At 40.9% G+C, this 26380-nt stretch overlaps 1 protein-coding gene across 5 annotated transcripts in view; it reads right to left on the bottom strand.

Moving 5' to 3' along the window:
• Nucleotides 1-24297, bottom strand: part of GPT2 (glutamic--pyruvic transaminase 2) — a 45021-nt gene extending 20724 nt beyond the window's left edge. Inside the window, exons 1-4 of one of the 5 annotated variants that reach the window (XM_043494814.1) lie at nucleotides 23280-23417; nucleotides 19394-19529; nucleotides 4916-5005; nucleotides 3519-3627 (exon numbers count right to left, since the gene is read on the bottom strand). In XM_043494814.1, coding sequence (XP_043350749.1) covers nucleotides 3519-3627; nucleotides 4916-4948 — 142 coding nt within the window. In that variant the 5' untranslated portion in view covers nucleotides 4949-5005; nucleotides 19394-19529; nucleotides 23280-23417. Of the gene's footprint in view, nucleotides 1-3518; nucleotides 3628-4915; nucleotides 5006-19393; nucleotides 19530-22049; nucleotides 22075-23046; nucleotides 23132-23279 lie in introns of those variants that run through there. The other 4 variants (XR_006275023.1, XM_038368602.2, XM_038368604.2 and 1 more) reach the window with 4 other exon arrangements.
• Nucleotides 24298-26380: the final 2083 nt, after the last annotated feature.

A 26380-nucleotide genomic window follows, 5' to 3' on the forward strand; every position in this document is an offset into this window, starting at 1 on the left:
CCACAGACGGATTCATATTATTTTTCATAGCATGGCTCACTGTTTCATAGCTTGAGATCACAAGAGACCCCTAATAGGAAAGGACTCAAGTATTTTTATTTTTTAATGCAATGTAGCAGTTGGAAGTGAGGAGAGCTGGCACCATGTGTCTAAACTCTTCTCCATGAACCACCACGAAGTGCTCAACAGACCATGGTGGGAATCCCTGGTTTAGTATATGGGATTATAACAAATTCCATAAAATGTAAAAATATTAAGCAAAACATCTGCTAAATTGAACTAGGAGAGAAGTTCAGAAAACCATATAAAAACCAACACAAAGAAAGATGAAATTATGAACTACATGTAAACAAAAAGACAAAAATGAAAGCTGAACTGACACTGGATGAACTGTTTGACATTCTCTGAATGTGTCTGACTGCTAATCAAATCACTAATTATATTCTGTTTTATTATTTCATAGCACCTACTACGATAGCAATGAGGCACTACAATCACAAAAATTAATAGACACATCAGTTACTCTAATATATACTTTGAAATGTCACCCTTCGACTCTTTTCATACCGGAAAGGAGTTTATTGGGTCTGTCAGATTCTTCAGGTTCTGTGCCCTGGCTAGAGCACTATATTTAGAATAAAAGAAAAGGAGTACTTGTGGCACCTTAGAGACTCAAATAAATTGGTTAGTCTCTAAGGTGCCACAAGTACTCCTTTTCTTTTTGCGAATACAGACTAACATGGCTGCTACTCTGAAACCTATATTTAGAATAGTAACTCAAACATGACTTCCCAGATACAAGCAGCGGGCTGAGCTTCTAGATGGCCAAAAATGAACTGGCCACCCCAGTAGGTAAAGGTTGTTTTTAGGGCTGTCAAGCGATTAAAAAAATTAATTGTGATTAATTGCATGACCAATTGCACTGTTAAACAATAATAGAATACCATTTAAATATTTTTGGGTATTTTGGGCTCATTTTATTTTTGATTATATATATTTGCACTGCAAAAAAAAAATTTCAATTCACTTAATATAAGTACTGTAGTGCAATCTCTTTGTCATGAAAGTTGAACTGTACAAATGTAGAATTATGTACAAAAAATAACTGCAATCAAAAATAATACAATGTAAAACTTTAGAGCCTACCAATCCACACAGTCTTACTTCAGCCAATTGCTCAGACAAAAAAGTTCGTAAACAAGAAGTGGGCATTATCTCCTGTAAATTGTAACCAATCTCACCTGAAAGTAAGAACAGGCATTCGCATTCCATGGTGGTAGCTGGCGTCACAAGATATTTATGTGCCAGATGCACTAAACATTCATATGTCCCTTCATGCTTCAACCCCCATTCCAGAGGACATGGGTCCATGCTGATGACGGGTTCTGCTCAATAATGATCCAAAGCAGAGGAGACCGACACATGTTCATTTTCATCATCTGAGTTGGATGCCACCAGAAGAAGGTTGATTTTCTTTTTTGGTGGTTTGGGTTCTGTAGTTCTGCATCAGAGTGTTGCTCTTTTAAGACTTCTGAAAGCATGCTCCACACCTCGTCCCTCTGAGATTTTGGATGGCACTTCAGATTCTTAAACCTTGGATCGAGTGCTGTAGCTATTTTTAGACATCTCACATTGGTACCTTCTTTGCATTTTGTCAAATCTACTGTGAAAATGTTCTTAAAACGAACATGTGCTGCTGGGTCATCATCCGAGACTGCTATATACGGCAGAATGCAGGTAAAACAGAACAGGAGACATGCAATTCTCCCCCAAGGAGTTCAGACACAAATTTAATTGACGCATTTGTTTTTAAACAAGCATCATCAGCATGGAAGCATGTCCTCTGGAATGTTGTCCGAAGCATGAAGGGGCATTCGAATGTTTCATATATCTGGCATGGAAATACTTTGCAACGCTGGCTACAAAAGTGCCATGCAAATGCCTGTTCTCACTTTCAGGTGACATTGTAACTAAGAAGCAGGCAGCATTAGCTCCTGTAAATGTAAAGAAACTTGTTTGTCTCAGCGATTGGCTGAACAAGAAGTAGGACTGAGTGGACTTGCAGGCTCTAAAGTTTTGCATTGTTCTGTTTTTGAGTGCAGTTATGTGACAAAATAATTCTATATTTATAAGTTACACTTTCACTACAGTACTTGTATGAGGTGAATTGAAAAATACTATTTCTTTTGTTTATCATTTTTACAGTGCAAATATTTGTAATCAATAATAATAATAAAAGTGAGCACTGTACACTATGTATTCTGTGTTGTAATAGAAATCAATATATTTGAAAATGTGAAAAACATCCACAAATATTTAATAAATTTAAATTTGTATTCTATTGTTTAACAGTGCGATTAATTTTTTTGAGTTAATCGCGGGCCTTTGGGAGGGACACGAAGCTCAAGACAACTGTTTTGGAGCTTCAGCATGTTCTTTTAGGGCTATTTTGTCTTGTAGACATGGTTGATTTCAGCTGTCACTAGAATAACTACAAGGACAATGGTACAATACATTTTACAACCAGGTGTATGTGCAATTTATATACTTTAGAGCAGGGGCTCCCGAACATTTTTCCAATAGGCACTGAGCCTCACTATTAATACTTCTTGAGGAAAATTACTAATTATTACATTCATATAAACTATAACACTGTAAATAAAGAATGTACTTTTCCTGTTCATTTTAATGTAAAAAATCATAATGATAGAAAGCCCTAGCAATATGCACTCAAAGAAATGCTTCAAGATCTTTGAAACCAAACAGTTTGACTGGAGAACGCAGTTGCACTGGTGGCCCATCTTGGGGCCACAGCCCACAGTTTGGGAACCTCTGCCTTAGACAAATGAACAGAATTTGGGTAATTTTTCTGAGTGCCCATATACTATGATAATGGGTTATCCAGAAATGTGTATACAATAACCATCTTGCTGAGAAGTCTGCTTACTGCTTGACCTCTCAACAGCATGCACCAGTGCGCAGGCGCCGACTCTGGGGCTGCTCTGGGGCTGGAGCACCCACGAGGAAACATTAGTGGGTGCTCTGAACCCACGAGTAGCCAAGCTCCTTTCACCCCCTGCCCCACCTCCTCCTCCCTCCCTGAGTGTGCTGCATCCCCGCTCCTCCACCTACCTCTCAGTGCTTCCCGCCATCAAACAGCTGTTTGGTGGCTCTTAGGACTTTTCAGGAGGGAGGGGGGAGGAGCGGAGACGTGGCACGCTCAGGGGAGGAGGCGGAAAAGAGACAGGCAGGGAGCAGGAACGAGCACCCACCGGGAACAGTAGAAGTCGGTGCCTATGCACCAGTGGTTGCCTACCATCTTCTGCATCAACCCCATCTTGTTAGTAGAGAGTCTTGTAAACACTCCGCATTCACGATTCATGGGCCACTTCCTCCCCACCCAAGTTCATCTAATTACATCCTTTCTAAAAGGCCCATCACTATACAAGCTTAAGATATTAAAACAGAAAATAACAGACCTATAATTAAAAACAAATGATGCTAGATAAAAATCTTACCTAAACTATTCCCTCCACACCCCTGCAAGATCCGTCTGGCCCTCTTCTTAGAGTCTTCTGGGAAGCTTGGGCTGTCCAACAGGTTTGGGTATGTACAAAGTGCAACCACCTATAGTACCAAGAAAAACTTTGTAAACTGACTATTGCTATCAGTTGCTCAATGCCACTGGTTATTTTTAAGCTGTTAATATGAAAGTTAGCTCCTTTGAAGTGAAGGATATCAATAGATTAGGTCTCAAACCAATGAAAAATAAATATCCCCCCACTCCCAAAAAACATAAAAAGTGTACATATTTGTCATCGGAGTTTGGAACCTACTTAATAATGCTAAGAGCAGCAAATTCCTTTTTCCTTATTTGTATTACAGTTCATTGAGATTGGGGCCCCACTGCATGTATGTATATCACATGGTGAGCTGCACTGTTTTTATCATCTGTGTTTGTACAATGCCCAGTACTATGTGGCCCCAATCCTGATTGGGACCTTTGAGTGATGCCATAATATTAATAAATAAAATGCAATTTGAAGATTTTACATGCATAATTGCACAAGACATCCATTGAAAATGTACTTGTAGCTACAAGTCTTTAGTTGTTCTTGCTTTGGCATAGTTTCCACAATAGAACTCATGCCTGGATGCTAAACACATTCTTCAAAACTAGCCCAGAGATGTTAAGATATTAAGGTCCTTAAAAGATGCCTGCAACCCAATTTATGCATGCAAATACCTCTTGTGCACACTCAGATTGACTATTTGTGAACAGAGGTCTGCTATGCATTTAACTCCCCACATGCATATGCAAATACTTGGTCAGCAGGCTCAGAAGTGGTATTTGAACACACAAATCAAGCACATGCAATTGAGTGTGCACAACTGTTTGTACACACCTTTGAAAAGTCAGGCCCTAAAAAGGACTCTGTTGGATTAAAAACAGTCTATTTTTTCCTTACCTATATTACCAATAACTGGTTTGCTGGAAGAGGATGTGAGCAAAGGGCCAGGAGGTGGACATTTCAGAGGCATAAAAGAGAGAGAATACATGCAAAAGAGGGCCACAGTGGGGACTACTAGAAGGCAAACTATTGGAGTTTTGATGGTAGAGGTACTATGGGAAAAGCTGAACTGGTAGCTCCATGTGTCACATCCCTTGTATGTATGGAAGTAACGTCCATTCACACAAGTATCAGACAATTAAGCATGCAACATGCATAGGCTATAAAAGCATAACTGGTAACACAGTGAAAAAACAATTGCGTAGGTGTGCGTTATAGTCATACTGGGGGAATCAAATGTCTAGTTACAAGAAATTTTTCTAGCAAATCACGGTGTCTGAAATTTTGTGATATCCTATAGAGGAAACAGAATTAGAAATAATATTATTTTATAAAATTATTACCTGACGAAGGAAAGTGATAGGCTGTTGTCCCATTGCATGTGCATCACCAATGTTGGCCTTAATGACCTCAGTAAAAGGCTTTTTGATTCCCTGAAGTGAGGCAATTCACAATGCACTGTTAGTTCTAAAGTACATCAAGTTTTTCTACCATTTATTTTACCACTTAACTGGTATAGCTTATTTATTTCTTATAATATAATAACAATAATTAGTAATAGCTAACTTTTTCACTGCATTTTTCATCAACAGATCTCACAGCACCTTACAAAAGAAAAACAGGACACATTTTCAAAGCATGGCCTCTAGTTTTACCCACACATTTGCGATACAAAAGATGGATTTGAATTATATGTGTGTGTAGTTCTGGGCACCGACTCGAAGAAAAAAGGTGCACTTTGATGTCCTTGGAAAAGTTTTCCCTCTTTCCCCGCTAATACTAATAATTATTATTGTTTATTAATTGTTGTTATTATTATTAAGCTAGAACAGTGGTTGTGCTTAGTTAAGGAAAGATGTCCCTAACCTGCTGTGACCCTAGTTGCCCTTCAATACCAACTGGCAGAGGGCACACAGTACCACAACTCCCATTAGGCTGGACACATTCATTGAATCAACACCTTATTGTCATAAAAGGTGTTGCATAAGGTATCATAAGCAAACCAGTAACATGAAGGTCATTAGTATCATCACGAAATGTATGCACAAGTGATGTATAAAGAATTATAAATGTATGCTGAAAATTTTTTAAAAGATACTCTGCAAGCAATGCATAAGCCCTGCCTGTCGTAGACAAAGGAATGTTATTTTGCCTCTTTTCCTGTGTCTACAATGTAAACTGAGCCAGGTAATACCTCAGAGGACAATGAAAGATACATTTGCATAGAAGGCAAACAAAGTCATAGAGCTAAACGAGCAGGAAAAACCATTTTAATAATCACGATTGAAGATGGAGCCTGCATCCCTAGAAAAACTTCCTGGCTCTTGAAACGGAGACAGTAGACTTCAGGAAGTATAAACAAAGGCAAAGAGCCATCTATCGTCTAGGGCAGTGGTTCCCAAATGGGGGTTCGTGAAACGTTACTGGGGCTCTCAGGAAAAAATTCCCTAATGGCGGACAGAGCTGTCCCTAGGGAGCACAGGGCCAGCAGCCCTGGACTTTCAAGAGCTAAGCAGACCAAAGCAAGCATATCTATGACACTGAGGAGATTTAAACTTTAAGACTCCTTATAAGAAATTGAAAGGGAGGTGGATATCTTTTGCTGTTTTTAAAATTAAATAGGCAGCTAGTATTGTTTTTAAAATTATTATGAAGAACAAGTTTAAGCATTGTTGTAAAGTGCATTCTTTGCCTGGACTGCTCAAGACCTGAATGCTTGTGTAGGAGGAACTCTTTATGAGTTGGTTTCTTAAATACCGTAATGCTGTTTCAGATCTGATACTCCTTGATGAAACATAGGAGCCTTGTCTGATAACAGGCTTATTCAAAGTGATACAAGCTACGAAAGTGAAGTCTTGGAAGAGTGTTGCCATTTTCATAATGTAATAAAAATACTGTAATGATAAATAATAAATAAATAGTGTGTAATAAGCATGTCATAAAAACAAAATTTATATTTCCAAGATCACTGCTTTTATAATTTATACTGAGGTAAAGGAGAAAATCCCTGGAAATATTCATTTTTAGGAGGGGGTTTGTGAGACTTGACATTTTAGCGAAAGGGGTTCACAGGTTGTCAAAGTTTGGGAACCACTGGTCTAGGGGACAAAGTATTTCCCATTGAGCTAATGAAAAGTGGATCCTCTTGGCCTGAAAACCAAGAGTATCTGGAACTGAGAAACCTGTTTAGACAAAGATTGCAACGTGATGAAGTTAAGTTTTAGTCACTAGAAAGCATGTTTTCTTTTGTTTTACTTTTAACCATATCTATGTCTTTTATTCTTACTTATCACCAGGGATCCTAGAAATTCATTTGCGATGGAAAAACAAGGAATTTGCATTTTTACAGAGAATCTTTAGGTTTTTACATTTTGTGAAAAAAATATATTAACTAAATTTTATTGAAAGTTCCAGTGTAACTTATACAATGGGCGCTACCTCCCCCTCGTGTTCGATTTTTGATTGCGCTTTAAATTTACATAGCTAAACATACTGCAATAAACCACCTCTGGCGTACAGTGGTTATTCAATGGCGTACAGGGATTCGTGTTTTAATGCAACTCATTTTTCACTTCAGTCTCCATTACTGTTGTAATTGAAGTTATGAAAAGATGCTGAAAACGTTAAAAAAAAAAAATCACCCCGTAAGACCATGTCACTGAGTTTGGCAAGGACAACTTTCACATTGATGGTAGGGTTCGAACTTGCTTAAAAATTGTAAATGTAACAATAAAACATTTTGTTCTACTGATACCTATATATATTGTGGCTAGGGTCACTAAAGTTCAGTGTTTTATTTTAATCGCAGAAAAACACAGATTTTTGTGTTTTTCTATTGGAGAATTTGGGGGTTTTTTATCATGGAAAATATCTGCTTATCACATAAATATCTGTTCTTTGTTAATAAACATATTCTTGTTTTATTACAAAATCATCTCAGTTCTGTGTATCAAACTGAAAGACGAAGTCCTCAGCTAAATTAACAGGCTGTGTGATCTGTCTCTGTGGAGGCAGTAAAGTTAACTTCTGTGAGAGTCCAGTAAGAGATACTGGACACTACAGGGGAGATGGTTTTGGGGAGATCAAGACTGGAAAGGCGGTTGGTCTCACCCTAAGGAGTAATCAGGCTGGTGGAAGCCAGGTTGAGGCCATTGTGCTGTGAGCATGGTATCAGGGCTCTGAGCCAATGCTGCAAGCACACAAGGACTCTGGGTCCCACAGCAGGTGGTGACACAACCTCTTACTGGTTTGGGTGAACCTCCATAGTGTTACACTTGCATAATGAGTAACAAACTCTAGTAAAAGAAATATATTTTAAAGCACACATTTGAAGTCATTATATACCAGTTTAGGAAGAGTTTAGAAATATTTTATAAGTATTGTTAGGCCTAGTCTACACAGGTATTGACCCAAGTTTAAAGAACTATGCTGCCAACAATGCCTAGAAGTTAAAGAGGACCTTTCCTGAACTAGGAAACAAACAGAATTTAGCAATAGTTAGTTGCTAGATTCTATTATTGCCCAACTGGGTTTTAGATAAAGTTTGATCCAGCTTTTGTTGACAGGGTTAAACTATGGTGAAATCTAGTTTAAATGGTGGCCTTGGTAGATACCAAGGCTACAATACACTTTTAAAATGGACTTCACATCCATCAGGCCCCTGTCCACACTAGCCAGCTCAATCATGAGCCCAACCACACACTTCTTACTCTAACAGTTTTGTCTGAATAAGCAGTGAAGCATGAGGTCATAATCTAAACCCAGCTCAGCCACAGCCAACTTTAAACAGGTCTCATAAAAGCAGTGTTATAACTCAGCTGAATGCCCCACTGTAGACTGAGCCTTTGGCTTCAGAGAGTTTTGATTCTATGACAGTTTTGTTTGCAAATGACCAGAGAGACAAGCAGTCCAACACACCGGAACAGTTTTGTGGCAAGATAAAAATCTTAAATTGCACATAATCACATGCATTATTCACCCTGCCCAAAAGCAACAGAAGTCTTAGACACCTGCCCCATATTATCATCTCAGGTAAAAGAATAGTTATAGAACCTGCTGGCGGACCAAGGGGAAAGAGAAGCTAGTTAGGAAATGTCAACAGATGATGCAATGGAGACCATAATGCCTCTATCTACCCTAGAAATCCTCCACAACAAGGCCTTTATACATTTCTGGCCATTCTGTAACTTATTTCCCACCCCCTTCTTCCTCTCCAGACTGGACCTGAAACTACATCTGTGAGGTGGGCAGGATGAAAGGAGCGCATTTGGGGTCATCAGTGGTGGAGCAGGTTGGCTGGGGTACCCAAATAGGAGAGAAGGAAGGAAGGGAGAAGCAGGATGACTTGAGGAAAATAAAAAACAGGGAAAAAATGTAAACAAGTTTAGTTCTTTTGACTATTTGTTTATGCACTGTCTGCCTAATTAACGTTTGTGTCTTGTCTCATTAGACTGAAAGCTCTATGGCTAGAAAATATGTCATACTATATATATTATGTGTTTGCACAGATACTAGGATTGGAGATTTTAAGTGTTAACTAATGTAAATGTTAATAGTAAAAACACTAGCATGTAAAATGCTTCATCTGTAAAATCTAAACAGCTGGCTACTTTTTCTAGCCATACTTCTCCTATGAGGAATTGAATCCATTATGAGAATAGAAGGAAAGCACTTGAACACTAGCTTGTAATCAGAGCTCTCTTTAAAAGGAAAAAAAAAGAATAGAAAATAAAGCTTTAAGTGCACTGGTTTGTAGGACCAGGCAATGCGACTGTCTTCTTTTGTCTACATCAAGTGTTATGAACAGGACTGTTACGGTTACATTTCTTTATCAAGAAGTCAGAGGGTATTACCATAGAGACTAGATGTGATGAAAGTAATAATGGTCCCCATGGGCATGTGAATTCTTAAGATCTTAGTCAATTTCTGTGCCTGCAGATGATGCCATTCAGAGACAGGAAAACGATAATATTCAAGCTTCCTTTGAAATGGAGCAGGTAGAGAGGCAAGATGCAGCTGAAGGTCTTACCTTATCCTGATTCAATAGACTCAAAGAATACGTTTTTCAAAATTTTAAGCCAACACAATTTAAAAGACTCACCCTTTTTGCTTGTCAAGACAGAGCCTTCTGGGTTTAATGCTGACAGGAGAAGTGCTTGGAATGAATTACAGATCCTTCATCATTCAAAATCTGATTTTTAGGGTTCAGCAGTTTTACTGAATCTGGATTACATCCATTCCTGCTCCTCAGCATCAAGTATCATTTCTGACTAATAAAATAATGGATTGGTAATATGTTACTTTCTTCAAATAAGCTGGAGGTCCACGGAGAACAAAGACCATCTTCATTTGATTTTAAGTTTAAAATTACAATAAAAAGGCTCAAAGAAATGACCAAAATCAGCTCTGGAAAACGTAGCCAAAATTCCTATTGACAGTAATGGCAGTTGCTCTTGCTTACAATGAGGCTGGATTTGGTTCACTGTGTAAGAGGTGGAATTTTGCCTTAGAATAAGACACTACATTATGCTTGTTCTGAACTGTAAAACACATTTCAAAGGGACCACATGACAATTCCCCAGCCATATATTAACAAAACTGGAACAGAAACATCTCGACAAACAAGATAAATGACCAACACAAACAAGCCATGCAGCTAGAAACCCCTCCATCTTCTCACTTTTCATCCATGAATGCTACAGCATTCCTTGGTTTAAAAAAAAAAAAAAAAAAAAAAAAAAAGGAGGCATACAGAAGCCACTTCTTCATTTAGTGAAGTGCAAGAGACTAGCCTTTCCTCACATAAGGCGGGGCTCCCAGGTTAGACTGCCACAGCAGGGAGGGGAAGAGATTAGTTTAATGAGGTCTAGCCAACCTCATAACAGTTAGGGTCTGAATCTCAGAAAAGTAAATATATTATCTGCTCCTTAAATCTAGACTATAACTTCCCTGCCAAAAAGTTTATGGGGGAGTTGGTTTGTGGTTTTTTAAAAGAAGAAGAAGTATCTCACTGTAAAATCCCAGTAGAGACAAGATACCTGAAGTTTTTACCATGAGGTAGCTAGGCAAGGTCAACACTATACCCTCCCCTGACGATGACTGACCTCGCCTAACTTACTTCATGGTAAAACTACAGTGCCTTGTCTCCACTGTGATTTTACAGTTGGATGGCTAATTCACATTAGTTATCCCATAGTAAAAACCTCCCTTTCTTTAGCAGTAAGAGAGAGCCCTAGTTAGTTAACCAACAAAAAACATCAATTCCTTGGAACCCCGTCTGCCACACATGCCCTCACCTTTCCTCATTCTGGAGTTAACACAGCTGTGGAAACCTTTCAGAGGAATGTAGGAAACAGGAATAAATTTATGCATAACACAACTGTAATTTTTTCCATTTCTCCTTCAAGGTCCCCCCCCCTTTTTTTTAAATGAAGAAACGGCCAGAAGTTGTGCAAGTCTACGTCTTGAAATAGAAGCTGCATAGACAGCTCTGTATACTGAAGAGGTCTTTTGGGGGAGGGGGAGAAGAGGCGGGTGAAAGGGAGATTAAGAACCAGTGAACACAATAAACTGTTGTGCAAGCGTCCAAGTGCTTCACCTCAAATCTGGGGATGAAAGACTTGCTCTTTAGCCCTTCTGCTGAGATTGTCAACAAGAGGGATAATTGCAGGGATGGTGAGTTTTGACTGGAACAGGACTGAAGTTATGATAGGCAATAACTTTCAGTTGCTACATTCTTGGGCTGGATTTCATCAGGCAACCTGGAAACAAAAGGTTCCATCATCCCCATTAACACTCCTTTTCCCCTGTCTGTGGGTTCTCTCCTTTGGAATAGGTTCAGTTTGCCTCTTCTACAGCTACAGCGCTCCTCCTTTTATTGAAATCCCCACTATCCCTTTAAGAAGCCAGATCAGCAAATGCTTCTTATTTTCAGTCTTTGCCCATTCTCGTCTCTCTCATTGTTTCATCTTCATCACTATCTCTTCCTCGCTCCTCTCACAGGTCTCAGCTCTCTAGCTGTGTCACATTAGAGAACGTTTTTTTTTTTTTAATTCCTTACATAAACCAGGCCTGTCCATGCTGTGGATTGCACAAATAAGAGAAGGTTACATAACTAATGGGAAGAGAAGACACAAAATTTTCATCACAATTGAGCTGGGTACCCCAGAGGCCAAGTATTTAAAAAAAAAAAAAAAAAAAAAGACCTAAAAAGCAGCACCCTCGGGCACCTACCTAATAGGAACTTCAAGGCCTGAATTAGCATTCTAATCTTCTGTTATTAAACCAGCTCTCAAAAACAAAAAAACCTGACCTGCTTACCACAGAGCACGGCTTTGAGTGTGTGTTATGCATGTGTAATTCAAGCTGACAAAAACTGTAATTGATGGGGAAAGAGAATGAGGAATCAGGATTCTGACTTGAAATAGCCGTGATGAGCTTTAATGTCCCGTGGAGTAGGATGAGGTAATTGGTGGTACTAAAAGCCAGTGGCTACACTACAAACAACAGGAGTATGTTGCAAAAGATGATTATTTTTATTTAAATGTACCAGCAAAATTCCAGTCAGAGGAGTATCTATGAAAATAAAAAAAAAAAAAATGTAAGATTTAATTATAACATTTTTTAAATAAAGGAATTATATAATACTCAGTACATGTGATTAGGCCTTCCATTAAAGAAACTCCTAAATTATAGTGGAATAACTTGGAAAAGATTTTGCCATTACATTTCACAAGAAGACTGAATTAGTGTGTCTTGTGGATTGCATTCTGCTGAACATATATAGCAGTGTTTATCAGGGCATGTTGTAATTACCCTTGAAAAATAAATTAGAAGTTTGGGGAATTTTTTTTAAAAGTTGCATGTTCTTCTGAAGAATGTTTTTCCATTTAACTATCAAAGCAGCGGAAATAAGTTCTCTGTACAAATTTTAAAACTAACTGCATATCACATAACATTCTCTTTATTCACAACGTAATTTTATGCAGAAAAACATCAAAAAAGTAATGTTTGCCAAAATCATAAAACGATTCAACTTTCTCATCCTAATCTGCATCAGTTTCCACCAATGTTACAGAAAGCAAGATTTCACTACTCCAGTGGTCAACAACTCATCAATCTTGATCGACTGGTCAATCCTGGGGACTCTCCCAGACAACTGCAAGACTCTCCCAGACAACTCCCTGCCTTCCACAGCCCCACACCGCTCTCTGAAGCGGATAGCATGTCCGCACAGCCCCGGGAGTGGGGAGGAGCAGGGGTTTCCGCACACTGCTCCTGCCTGCAAGCACTGCCCCCGCAGGCTGGGAACGAGGAACTGTGTCCAATGGGAGCTTTGGGGGTGGTGTCTGCAAAGGACAGTGTGCAGAGCCATGTGCACCCTGCCCCCGCAGGGACTGCAGGAGTGCGTTGCCCCTTCCAGGAGTGGCATGGGGCCAGGGCAGGCAGGGAGCCTGCCTAAGCCTCGCTGCACCACCGAGCAAGTTAAGTGCTGGCCAGTGGGAGGCTGCACCCCAATCCCCAGCCCTGATCCTCTCCCAGAGCCAGTACCCCAAACGCCCTCCTGGCTCCCAATGCTCTGCCCCAGCCCGGAGCCCCCTCCTGCACCCAAATACCCTCCCAGAGCTTGCACCCTTCACCCCCTCTTGCACCCTAAACCCCCGCCCCAGCCTTGACCCCCTTCCCAGAACCAGCACCCCAAATCCCCTCTTGCACCCCAATCCCTGTCCCAGCCCGGTGAAAGTGAGTGACAATGGGGGAGACCGAGTAACGGGGCAGGGGGGAGATGGAGTGAGCTGGGTAGATCCTGGACTGCCTTTAAATTCAGAAAGTGATCTTGGGCGTAATGAGGTTGGAGACCACTGCACTACTGTATCCTCCTTTTACATAACATGTGCAGGCAAATGAGGAAGAACAGTTCTGACTGCCTTGATGAGGTCAACAGTTATCTCCAGGAGAGGTTTCTCCATCGCTTTCTGCCCCTGCTCAGGACATATTGGGCTAAACATCAATCTTCATATTAAATTAGCCATCCTGTGTTTGAGCGTGATCAATAAATCATTTCTTTGTGGTTTTTCCTGATTGTCAAATCATATATCTGCATGTCAGTGTCTAAACTGTTTGTTGTTGTACCTTTCCACAGCTCCAGGACACTGTCAATCCACATTTAGCCTTAAATTAGACTAGTAAGTCAGAAGAGATGTTTCCGTGCAATTTAAAAACCTCAAAAGGGGTTTAAAAAAAAAAAAAAAAAAAAAAAAAAGAGTTACCAAACAAACATTCATACCAGTACTTTTAACCCAAACATTACAGCATATGAAACCTGAAATTAGGACTATTAAAGTCAAAATGATTTCATTACTGCCATTGTCCAAACAGAGTTAAGTGCAGAAAGTAAACCAATGGCTTAAATAGTGAACCGTAAAATGAATATAAATTTTTTCACTTAAACCAATATAAGTTGTTACTGACAACTGAATAAAGAATCATTTGTATACAACGTGTGACTTAATTTGACAGTTTCAGTTTGGAAGATACTATTGTCAGATTGTACGTTTCAATTCTGAGCTGTAGATCTTACCCCATATAAACATATAAACATACTTCAATCTCTAGGCCCACTCAGTTCTTTACCTACCACAGGGGTGGGGAACCTTTTTTCTACCAGGGGCCACTGACCCACAGAAAAAATAAAAATCAGTCGGGAGCCACACACAGACTCACAGGGAAGTGCGGAGGCAGAGGCTTGGGGCTTCCCCCTCCAGCAGGGCAAGCAGGTGCTTCTAGCTCCAGCCCCATGGGTGGGTCAGGGCTTCCCCTTAGGCTCTGGGGTGGGGCCAGAAATGAGGAGTTCAGGGTGTGGGGAAGGGGCTCCGGGCTGGGGCAGGGAGTTGGGGTAAGGGAGGGGCTGAAGGCTCCGGCCGGGGGTGAGGGCTCTGGATGAGGGTTTTGGGGTGCAGGAGGGGGCTCCGGGCTGGGGCCAAGGAGTTTGAAGTGCAGGAGCGGGCTCAGGGCTATAGCAGGGGGTTGGCGTGCAGGAGGGAGTGCGGGCTCTGGGAGGGAGTTAGGATGCGAGAGAGGGTTCAGATCTGCAGGAGGGAGTTTGGGGTGCGGGCTCCAGCTGGGCAGTGCTTACCTCAGGCAGCTCCCAGTCAGTGGTGCAGTGGGGCTAAGGCAGGAAGTGTCCGGCTGCTAGGCGGAGGGGCCAGGCGGCTCTGCATGGTGCACACTGCCCACGTGCGCCACCCCCACAGCTCCCACTGGCCGCGGTTCCTGGGTAATGGGAGCTGCGTAGCTGGCAGTGGGGGCGGCACATGGAGCTTCCCTGATCGCCCCTCCACCTAGGGGCTTCAGAGACATGCTGGCGAGCCGGCGATTGCGGCTCCAGCTTGGCGGCGGGGGGCGTGGGGGGCACCGAGGCTTCAGGCTTGCAGCATGGAGACTTGCTGCGGGCCGGACAAAATGAATCTGCAGGCCAGATGCATAATGCTGGCGAGAGTTTCCCCACCCCTGGCCTACCAGTTAGTGTCAAAGAGGTTGGTGTTTTTTGTGACGATGACACGTTTACTGGGATATGGACTTGCTCAATCCCTCTTATATCATATTAGCCAATGAGCAGCTATCAGAAGGTAGCCAGTTACAGTCACTACCAACCCAAACCAGCATCCCACAGGTGAAAAGCTTTAGGACCCATTACCAATCTCTTGAGCCATGTAGTCCCCATCCCAAAGCTTTGTTGTTGATCAAGCATGATTTGGGAATGGGAGGAAGGAAGAAGAAAGGTTGCAAGTGATGTCTATTCAGTCATTAAAAAGAGAGAATATATTTTCTTCAGCCCATTTGATACATTACAATTAAGGCACAATAGAGATGAAACCTGGAGTTTTTTCATAATCACTCTTCAAAATTATAAATCAAAAGGAACATGTTCTGTGGACTCAAGAGATTATGACTTGAAATGTTTTTAATTGATTAGACACTAAAATGTTACTGCTTTCGCACAATTAACAGAACACCAGTGATGTTGGGTTAGCAGTAGAAATCCCATCCCCTCATTCTGAAAACCAATGTACATAGGCTTAGGTACAATACCTCACATTTCAGTAGCTAGAATAAGAGAAAAGTTGGGGTTTAAACAAATAGCAAGATGGTGAATTCATGAGAAAGAATCAATGGATGACATGAGCAGGGGAGGGAAGTTGGTACTTAATTCCTGAACTGAAATAACATTTTTAATGAATATTAAAGGTTTACAGAGGGGCACTGAAACTTTGTCTAAACTAGGGGGAATGTATTTGAGGCTGGGGGACACACACTGGTAATTGCTGGGAGGCGGCAATAAAACAGCATTAAAATGGAGTACATTGCATTGGGTGCTTAGAATAAGATGGGACACTGCTGTCTCCTTAAAGGTGAGTGACTGCAGACCCTATTGTGGAGTTCAATGGGATGAACTTTACTCACCCTGGTCCGAAAATGCTTCCTACATATATTGCAAATAAGAGTTCTGGGATGGTGGCAGTGATGAAACTATCTCAGCACTGGGAGTATTTTGAGCTCAATCCCTCAGAATACAAAGGTGATTTGTATTAAATTAACTTGTGTAACAATCGATCAAAGAAAATTCCATTCCAAGAATGTGTTGATTTGAAAAATAGGAGAGGTCAACAATGAGCATGCATTTCTACAACAAATATTTTGCTCCTCAATATATTCTGTTTAATTTTTAATTTAAAAATATGACCATCATATATCTTATTTAAAAAATCCATTTCCAAATCAGCACTAAAAAGGGTCAACAAAACAGAATCCCCCTACCCTGCCTCTTCCAATCACTATACCACCACCATGTGCTGCTTAGTCTTCTCCTTGGAAAAAGTCAAAGTGAGGAGATGAACTTTGCACCAGGCCTCGAAAGTCAGCAATTTCTAGCAGTTGGGAGAAGCAAATTGTAGATATTGAAGGCCCTCCCCTGAAAGCACACTGCCTCAAGCCCTTCTGAAATTTAAACCTACTCCTACCACAGGGACTACTACCAGAAGTAGCAGAGTTACTCTCACCATCACAATGGTGCTCAAATAGGGAAAGGGTCTACATGGTAGCCGTGACCCAAGGCATGGAAATTTTATCTTGCCGTTGGTCAGAAAGTGAAGTTTTTCCTGCAGAAAATTTTGGTCAAAATCTGAAAAATTTCTATTTGAAAATGCCACTGCAATGTCTCATGAGAGCTACAGTTCATGTGCCTCATGGCCCATTTCTTCTCTATGACCCAATCCTCCTGGCTGGACGACATTTCCCGATGCAACACAGTCTTCTCCTGCTTGCTAAGCTGCCATGGTGCATCATGGGAGACACAGCCCAGCTGGGGAGCCCAGACCATAGAAAACTGGTGGCATCTCCCAATTAAAAAAAAAAAATCAGTTTTCAGCCAAAGTTTTGGGGGTGTTTGGTTTTTCAACAAAAGTAAAAATCTTTTGCAGAAAGCTGACACTTTTTGCAAAAAAAGTATATATTTTCATTTAGTCAAAAAACAAATTAACATTTCAGCCAGCCCATTTTCTACAGATTAAAAACTTGATTTTTTTCACATTGGTGTAAGCTAGAATCCAGTGAAATCCATGCAGTTCACATACAATGTGCTCCAGCTGCACAACTAAGCAAGCAATCTTATTCTATTCTAGTTGAAATTTCAAATTGGTCTTCAGGATTACACCTACATACATTACATTGCAAGAGAAATTTTAAAAAAATAAGCGAACTCCAATATCCAAAATAGGAGGGAATTCAAGAAAAAACATTTCCTTAAATTATCAAAAATAATCAAAACCTCTTCAGTGAAGAAGTGAGGAGGAAAAACTGTGTATAACCTTGAAATGAAAGAATGATACTGCAAAGTGAATAGGACACTACTGGCCACCCTGTCAGAAAAGTACAATAAAATGATGAAGACTAAATCACAGGCTAAATCTCCCAAAACGCAGTGGACACCTATCCAGGACAGACTGCATGTGGGAGAGGCTTTTTATTTAATACTTTCGTAATGTGTTCAGCTTGACATGCCAATATGAAATGTAATTGGACTGAAAAAAATTAATGAGACTGTTGGTCACTTCTTAATAACTATGGCATAGTTTATACTAGACAGAAAGTTTCAACCTTTTATGCAAAAAAAAAGATGGGGAGGGGAAAAAGGCAACTTTGAAGACATGCACTTCCTAAGAATGAGCAGCAGTCATTAATAGGACTGGTTGACAGAGCCAGAAGAGTATCCAGAAGTTATCTACTACAGGAAAGGCCCAACAAAGAAAATAACAGAACGCCACTAGCCATCACCTTCAGCCCCCACCTAAAACCTCTCCAGCATATCATCAAGGATCTACAACTTATCCTGAAGGACGACCCATCACTCTCACAGATCTTGGGAGACAGGCCAGTCCTTGCTTACAGACAGTCCCCCAACCTGAAGCAAATACTCACCAGCAACCACACAACAAAATCACTAACCCAGGAACCTATCCTTGCAACAAAGCCCGTTGCCAACCGTGTCCACATGTCTATTCAGGGGACACCATCACAAGGCCTAATCACATCAGCCACACTATCAGAGGCTCGTTCACCTGCACATCTACCAATGTGATATGTGCCAGCAATGCCCCTCTGCCATGTACATTGGCAAAACCGGACAGTCTCTACGTAAAAGAATAAATGGACACAAATCAGACATCAGGAATTATAACATTCAAAAACCAGTTGGAGAACACTTCAATCTCTTTGGTCACTCGATTACAAACCTAAAAGTTGCAATTCTTCAACAAAACAACTTCAAAAACAGACTCCAACAGGAGACTGCTGAATTGTAATTAATTTGCAAACTGGATACAATTAACTGAGGCCTGAATAAAGGCTGGGAGTGGATGGGTCATTAAAAGTAAAACTATTTCCCCATGTTTATTCCCTCCCTCCTTCCCCCCACTGTTCCTCAGACGTTCTTGTCAACTGCTGGAAATGGCCCAACTTGATTATCACTACAAAAGGTTTTTTTTTTCCTCTCCTGCTGAGAATAGGTCACCTTACCTGATCACTCTCATTACAGTGTGTTTGGTAACACCCATTGTTTCATGTTCTCTGTGTATTTAAAATATCCCCACTGTATTTTCCACTGCATGCATCAGATGAAGTGAGCTGTAGCTCACGAAAGCTTATGCTCAAATAAATTTGTTAGTCTCTAAGGTGCCACGGCTGCTACTCTAAAACCTGTCATTAATATGGAGGTGTCTGGGGTGGTATGAACCTCACTGACAAGGGGTTGGCATTCCTTCTCAACACAGAGAGACAGGAAACACATTCCATCTGCCACATCCTCCAAGCTTCTTCTCCCCACTCATCAGCATCGCTTCTGTCTGCAGTGGGGATCAGCCAAGCTTCTTCTCAGACATGTCCCTAAACTTGCAAAAGGCCAGAGCACAGAGTGTTTTTTGTGAAAAGGAAATAGAACTGAGAGTCATCCAATCACATACTGAAGACACTGCAGCCAAATATAGTCTTAGAGTAGGCATCTGATGACATAAGATATTTCAGCTATAAATTATGGTACTCGGATTTTATCATTCTGTTCATAAAAAGCCACCCATCACTTGTATAGAACAGCATTCTATTAGCTGGGGGTTTGTTTAAGAAATAGATGTTAAAAGTGCACAATTGTGCCTCTCAGTGTTAAGGAAAGAAGTGACCAACTTGAGCACAACAGGAAGAGAGGAAAGTGTTGACTGCAACTGCTTTTGCATATTTAGGTGGATCACAACGTTCTTTGTGGATACACTTACTCAGCTTTCTCACATATCCTCCTCCTTCCCCTTCCCACTAGTTGGCTCAGTAAACTATGTTTGCTTTATTTGTCTTCAGGCAATGTATAGTCATGTGGACCTAAATACAGATGGTCATTGATAATATTCTATTGTGCTGTTTTGAGAAAGAAAAAGCTTGGTCTTTTACATGAAAAAATCTGCCACATAAGCAGAAGCCAAACAGCTGAAAATTACATTTTATGAAAACCATTAGCAGTGATTTTTTTCTTATGTTAACAAGGGGCTCTCAGGTAGTTTGTGTATCATGGAAGCATATGTTTACAGAGAGAAAGATGGAAGAACTGGGAAAATATATTCATTTGTTTTCCAGGTTACATAAAAAGGCTTTTTCCAACCATAATCAAGGTAGGGGACAACAAGAGTTAGCAAAAGAAACGTACACTCATCGAATATGCTGGAAGTGTTTATATTTTGTTCCTAAAACCAGAGATAGCACAGAGTTCCATTGTATGACAGAGTGATGGTGACAATCCTGCAAGTGAGTTTTAGAGGCCAATCCCCAAGAAATGTTTTGAAATGTAATGCATGGGAGGGATAGCACAGAGGGAGCAAACATCATAAAAGGCAGAGAAATCATCCCTTCACTTTAGGTGTGAAATTAAAAACAAAACAAACAAATAAAAAAGACCATAGTTTTAGGACCTCCCCTAGAGCTCTCTCCAGGACATGACTGAAAGAGGGAGTTTACATTTAAAAGGGGCTTTTGAAAAGTTTCTTTTTAGCATTACTGAATTACACACAGAAAATCAGTTGTGCAAAACTCAGCCTCTCTGAATCCAAATCATCCATCATCTCAACTATCACAAAAGAGAACCAAATAATGTGGAGAGGCAAAACCTGTGATTATTTGTTGTATTTAGCCCTTCTATAGTACATACACATTTGCCAGTCAGTGTTCACAAGGCCCCTCACTAAGATCCTCCACAAACCAAAACCAGAAGTAATATATTTTATTAGACCAACTTCTGCTCAAGGAAAGGATAAGCTTTCGAGCTACTCATAACTTTTCCTCAGGTTTGGAATTACATATATTATAGATTATAAAGGTCTGTCCACATTACACCACAGCTTTCCTGATCAAACACTGTTAATAATAATCATGCCTAAATCACTAAATTTTTTTTTTTTTCTTAAACATCAGTAGGGATTCTACAGATGAGGAATCTGAGGCCAAGATGTCAAGGCCAAAATTTTCAGAAGCAATGACTGATTTTGGTACCTAACTTGGAACACTCTGGGCCCAGTCTTCAGACAAGCTAAAGATCCACAACTCCCAAATGTAGGTGCTCAACATTCCAAAAAACAGGCCCAAGGTCTCACATTGGGCACATTTAAAATACATGAATGAATGAATGAATAAAATACATAAATATGGAGCCACACAACCTCAGTGACCATTTTAGAAAATGTGAGGCTACGGCTACACTAGAGAGGTTACCTTGGTGAAGCTGCACTGCTGTAAGCTCTCCAATGTAGTCGCTCTAAGCCAGTGATTCCCAAACTTTAACAACCTGTGAACCCCTTTCACTCAAATGTCAAGTCTCGCGAACCCCCTACTAAAAGTGAATATTTCCAGGAATTTTCTCCTTTACCTCAATATAAATTATAAAAGCAGCGATCTTGGAAATTTAAAATTTGTTTTTATGACATGCTTATTACACACTTTATTATTAATTATTATCATTACAGTATGAAAATGGCAACACTCTTCCAAGATCTCACTTTCGTAGCTTGTATCACTTTGAATAAGCCTGTTATCAGACAAGGTTCTTATGTTTCATCAAGGAGTATCAGATGTGAAACAGCATGATGGTATTTAAGAAGCCAACTCATAAAGAGTTCCTCCTATACAAGCATTCAGGTCTTGAGCAGTCCAGGCAAAGAACACACATTACAACAAAGCTTAACTTGTTCTTCATAATAATTTTAAAAAACAATACTAGCTGCCTATTTAATTTTAAAAACAGCAAAAGATATCCACCTCCCTTTCCATTTCTTATAAGGAGTCTTGAATTTGAAATCTCCGCAGTGTGAGAGAGATATGCTTGATTAGATCTGCTTAGCTCTTGGAAGTCCAGGAGCTCCAGACTGCTGGGCCTGTGCTGCCCAGAGTCCCTAGGGACAGCTCTGTCCGCCATTAGGGAATTTTTCCCTCCCCGAGAACCCCCAGTGGGGAACCACTGTTCTAAGCCCACAGGAGAGCTCTCCGGTTGGCTTAACTAGTTCAACCCTCGTGAGCAGCATTAGCTGAAACTCTCCCACCGACACAGCGCTGTCCACATCAACACTTGTCGGTGTTACTTATGTTGCTCATGGAGTTGGTTTACTCACACCCCACAGTGACAAATTATGCTGACATAAGCTGTAGTGTAGACATAGCCTTAATGACTTCAGCTTGAAAAAAAAAAGAAGGGAGTAGCAGGGACCTGAAGTATTCAAAACTATGATGGGTATAGTGGATGTGGGTAAGATCTTTTCAGTTCTAGCGATAATACATGTTTCAGAGATATTCCCGATATTTAAATCTGGGAACACCACTTAAACATATAGTAGCTCTAAAATCAGACTGAATATTTTAAATGCATCCACTGTATAAGGAAAACTGATCACTCACCTTTTTGTGTAAGCACAAAGGGGCACTGGATTACACCAAAGAGAGTTAGAGGGTCAAGGCAGAAAAATAAAAGTAAATACTACTTTCACAGTGTATATATCAGTTGACCTGTTCAATGATGCTGGAGACAGTAACAAATGTTACTGGAGAGAGCATTTGTTTATTGCCTTTTTCCTCTACCACCTCCAAAGAGGCCTGGCTAGTTTTGTAACTATTAACAACACTTCTTGTACATATAGTGCTATACTACATTAGATTAAAATTTTAAAAGAACAAGGACAGTTAACTGAGTATTTGGGGGGGGAGGGGGAGTATTGATATTATTTATTTCTTCTGCCCTAGCACCCATGTCACCAATCAGGATGAGAGCAATATTATCCTAGGTATTGTGAAGTTACATAAAATGACAAGACATTTCCCACAAAATCCATTAACAAAAATGGGTGATAACAAAAACATGCTTTCATTCAGCAGCACCCTGACTCAACTTCAAACAAAACGTGGCAAGGGACGAAGTTAAGTTCTAATGTAAGAGTCTAACAAAGGTAAGAAAATTGTTTTAAGTATTAATTTTTAACCTGCCCGTCCATTTAGATAGAACTTCACCGCAATTTCACCTCGTCAATGCCTTATCTAGAAGTGTTTCAGAGCAGCAGCCGTGTTAGTCTGTATTCGCAAAAAGAAAAGGAGGACTTGTGGCACCTTAGAGACTAACCAATTTATTTGAGCCTAAGCTTTCGTGAGCTACAGCTCACTTCATCGGATGCATTTGGTGGGAAAAAAACCACCAAATGCATCCGATGAAGTGAGCTGTAGCTCACGAAAGCTTAGGCTCAAATAAATTTGTTAGTCTCTAAGGTGCCACAAGTCCTCTTTTTCCTTTTTATCTAGAAGTGGTTACAAAGCCATTTCCTAAAACGTTAGGAGAAGCAAGCGTGGGGGAAGCAGGGGGCTTGAGAAAGCGCTGACACCTTCAAAGGCTGTATCTGATATTTACCACGTTTTCTTTTGCTAATTCTGCCGCTGCTTATCACCGTGCAGGAAGGTGCACTCCTTCCAGGGTTCCCCCAGCCCCGCTCAGGAGCCGCGGCAGCGGAGGAGTGGCCAGGGGCTGGCCCGGCACGGCCCCCGGCAGCAAGAGAGCAACGCCCGGCCCATCGCCCGCTGCCGGAGGGAAGTGGTCTGGGAATCAGCGCGAGCGCTCACCCCCGCCGGCCCCAGGCGCCTCACCTTCCGCAGCTCCTTCTCGATCTCGCCAGCTTTCAGGACAATGGGGCCCCTCACGGCGTACTCCACCGCTTTCACCTGCGGGTTCATGGACTCCAGCGTCAGGATTTTCTCCCGGCTCGTCTTCTCGTTGATTTTCACCGCAGAGGCCTTGGCAGCGCTGTTCCAACGCACCAGTCCTTCTCTCCCCGGGCGAGTACGCTGCGTAAAGCGCTGCTGGTGCTGTTTTCCCTTCACCAGCGAGGCAATGCACCGCAAAGCCACGTCTCTCCTTCCGTTCCTGCAGGGTGGTCCTTTACAGCCCGGGCTTGCCGCAGTTTGCTTGGCAAGCACTGCAAACCGATGCATGCTCCTAGCGGGTAGTCGTTTCCAAATAATAATATATTTATTTTTACAAAGTGGAAATATTAAAAATCTACACAGACAAATAAAAGGTGCAACGACAAGAGATTCCGGGAGACAGGCACAGTTACAAGTGCATGCTCAGTTCTCTGCAGTCTCCCCCACATCCAGATTCTTGGAACTTAATTGCAAGGCACAGTTGATCTTGCAGTGCCACCAGATTATCAATAAATCCCACCATTGCAATAGCTTAGGGTTGGAGAAAAAATTAAAATAAAAGCAAAAAAAATCTCTGCATTAATACATTGTCCCGGGGAAAGCCATTTAGCTCAGAACTGCAAACCACCACACGCCCAAACCCTCTGCTATTAGTAGCCCGCTTTCCAAGCATGCAAAAGTAACAGAGCTTGCACCAGCCAGACTACCAGTCGCATTGCTTGGTGGGGTTTGTAGTTCTTACAAACTCTCCACCGCGCCTGCCCACAGCATCAGGTGATGAGGCAACAAACTACCATATCTAGACTCCCCTCAAAGCACGGCTGGGTACGTCATGTATCTTCCTTGTGTCGACTGTCGGCTGAAAAGGAATCGTGGGGTGGAGGGAACCGATGCACGTTAAAGATGCCGTAGGGTATTAAATAGAGGTGGTGGCTGCCGAATAAATAACGTAGCTATTTCCCTCCTACCCTCGTTAGACAAAAAAACAGCATAGATATCCGGTATCCTCCATGAGAGCTAGCAGCAGGTTTGGAGACTGGTACGAGCCTTTGCTGCATCATCCTGGAGCTAGGACCGAGTAAGACAGCACTTTAAAGGGGCACTTACATTTTAGAAACACTATTACTTTGCATTTGCCATCTGAAAATCTCAAAGCCCCTTACAGATGTTCGTTAAACTACCCAGACATTTGGGGTAAGTAATAGTGTTATTCCCAGTTCACGGATATGAAAACTGAGATACAGAGAGGTTAAAATATTTTCCCTAGGATTACAAAGCAAGTCTAACAAATGTATTTGAGCATAAGCTTTCCTGAGCTACAGCTCACGTGGAATGCATCCGATGAAGTGAATTGTAGCTCACAGAAGCTTATGCTCAAATAAATTTGTTAGTCTCTAAGGTGCCACAAGTACTCCTTTTCTTTTTGTGAATATAGACTAACACGGCTGCTACTCTAAAAGCAAGTCTGGCTTCCAAAACCCCACTTAAAGTATTAGATCATACTCCTTTTGTTTCAATTTCATTTTTTTGTATGCTGTTGTTTTAGCATATTAGAAACATTATGATCTCTTCTCTCTGCTGATGTTTGTCCCTCTCCAGCCCTTGCTTTCTGTCTCCTTGGAGTTTAAATTTTAACTTGGCTTTCTAGTTTATTTCTTGTTTCATCTATATATCACCGCGTCTGTCGGGTGCTGCTGATTAGCCAGCTCATAGATTGGACGGAAGTTAAATTACAATAGGTACTCAAGGAAACAGTAGCAATTTCTGGCACTCATTTTCCCATTCCAGCATGTTCTCCTAGACTAGCTCCCCCCTCAGAAAATGAAAAGTTTTCCTCTCTTTCTCCTTATTCTTACTAGCTGATGGGAAGGGCAAGGCTCTTTTCTTCTCTTGGTGGTTCATTCATATTTTCATTAAAATCAGCTGGAGTTTGGCCACTTACTTCAGGGGGACTGGGAGCAAGAGCAGGAAAGAGAGCTTTCTAGTGGGAGGTGGACAGGTGCATGTGGTCTCTATGGTTCCTCTCCAGGCTATTATGTGGGAGGAGGCCCTTTCTCATTTGTCCTGGCTCAGAGGTAGGGATTGTGTTCTTCTTTCTAAGCTGATGCATAGAAGGAAAGCTGCTGGGGAAGACAGGAGATTTTCTGTTTTAGCTGCTCTTGCTCTCCCTGTCCTATTAGGATAGAGATGCTTGTTGGTTCATTCTCTCTCTGACCACATCATCTGGGCTATTTAGTCTTCTGTTCTGTGCAGTATAATGTTGTAAGCTCTACATTTCTTTTGGGTTCCTTCTTATGTGCTGCAAAGACTCTCCTGGTATTTTTACTCTCTTCCTTGAGATGCTTATTATGTCCCTACAATAAACTCCCTCCTGCAACTTTCTTTAGCAATGTTCTTTTGTACCTATGTTGTAATCTTTGTTTGTTGTTGTATACTACACTTTCTATGCTGTTAGGGTTAACAACACAGTGCTCCCTTCCCCCACAAAAAACAAAATCAACAACAAGAGACCCTGGGGAGCACCATGTGTTAGGAATTCAGGTTCCTGGGAAGAATGTTTGTTTGAACTGCAACCAAACAAATCTTTCATGTTTTAAGATATTTGTAGCCTGTCTTGTACAGGCTGATGACCTCTTCCATAGTGGGAATGAATTTTAAGACTACAGTAATGCTACTTTTTTTATCATTTGAAAGGGGAGAGATCATATTTGGGGCCTGTTGACTTTGACAACATTCCCTTAAAGCAATAACTCACTAACATATCAAAAATGAACATTTATTGAAGCCTGCTTTTGATTACTAATGAAATAGATCAAAGTATTAATAGTTTGTTGCTGGATCAATATAACATTCTAAAATAAAAGGTTTCAAATTGAATTAGAGGGACACTAAGGTCAAATTTGCTGCACAAAAATAAGTGATTTAAAATAAGCTTTTATCAAACAAATAGAAATGTTTCAATAGTTTAAAATTCCAGTAGATGTTTTTAAGAATAAATACTATCCTCTGTTTTTAACACATGCATTATAGCATTGGAATAGGAC

Source organism: Dermochelys coriacea, chromosome 12, assembly GCF_009764565.3.
Source record: "Dermochelys coriacea isolate rDerCor1 chromosome 12, rDerCor1.pri.v4, whole genome shotgun sequence".
Taxonomy (NCBI): domain Eukaryota; kingdom Metazoa; phylum Chordata; order Testudines; family Dermochelyidae; genus Dermochelys; species Dermochelys coriacea.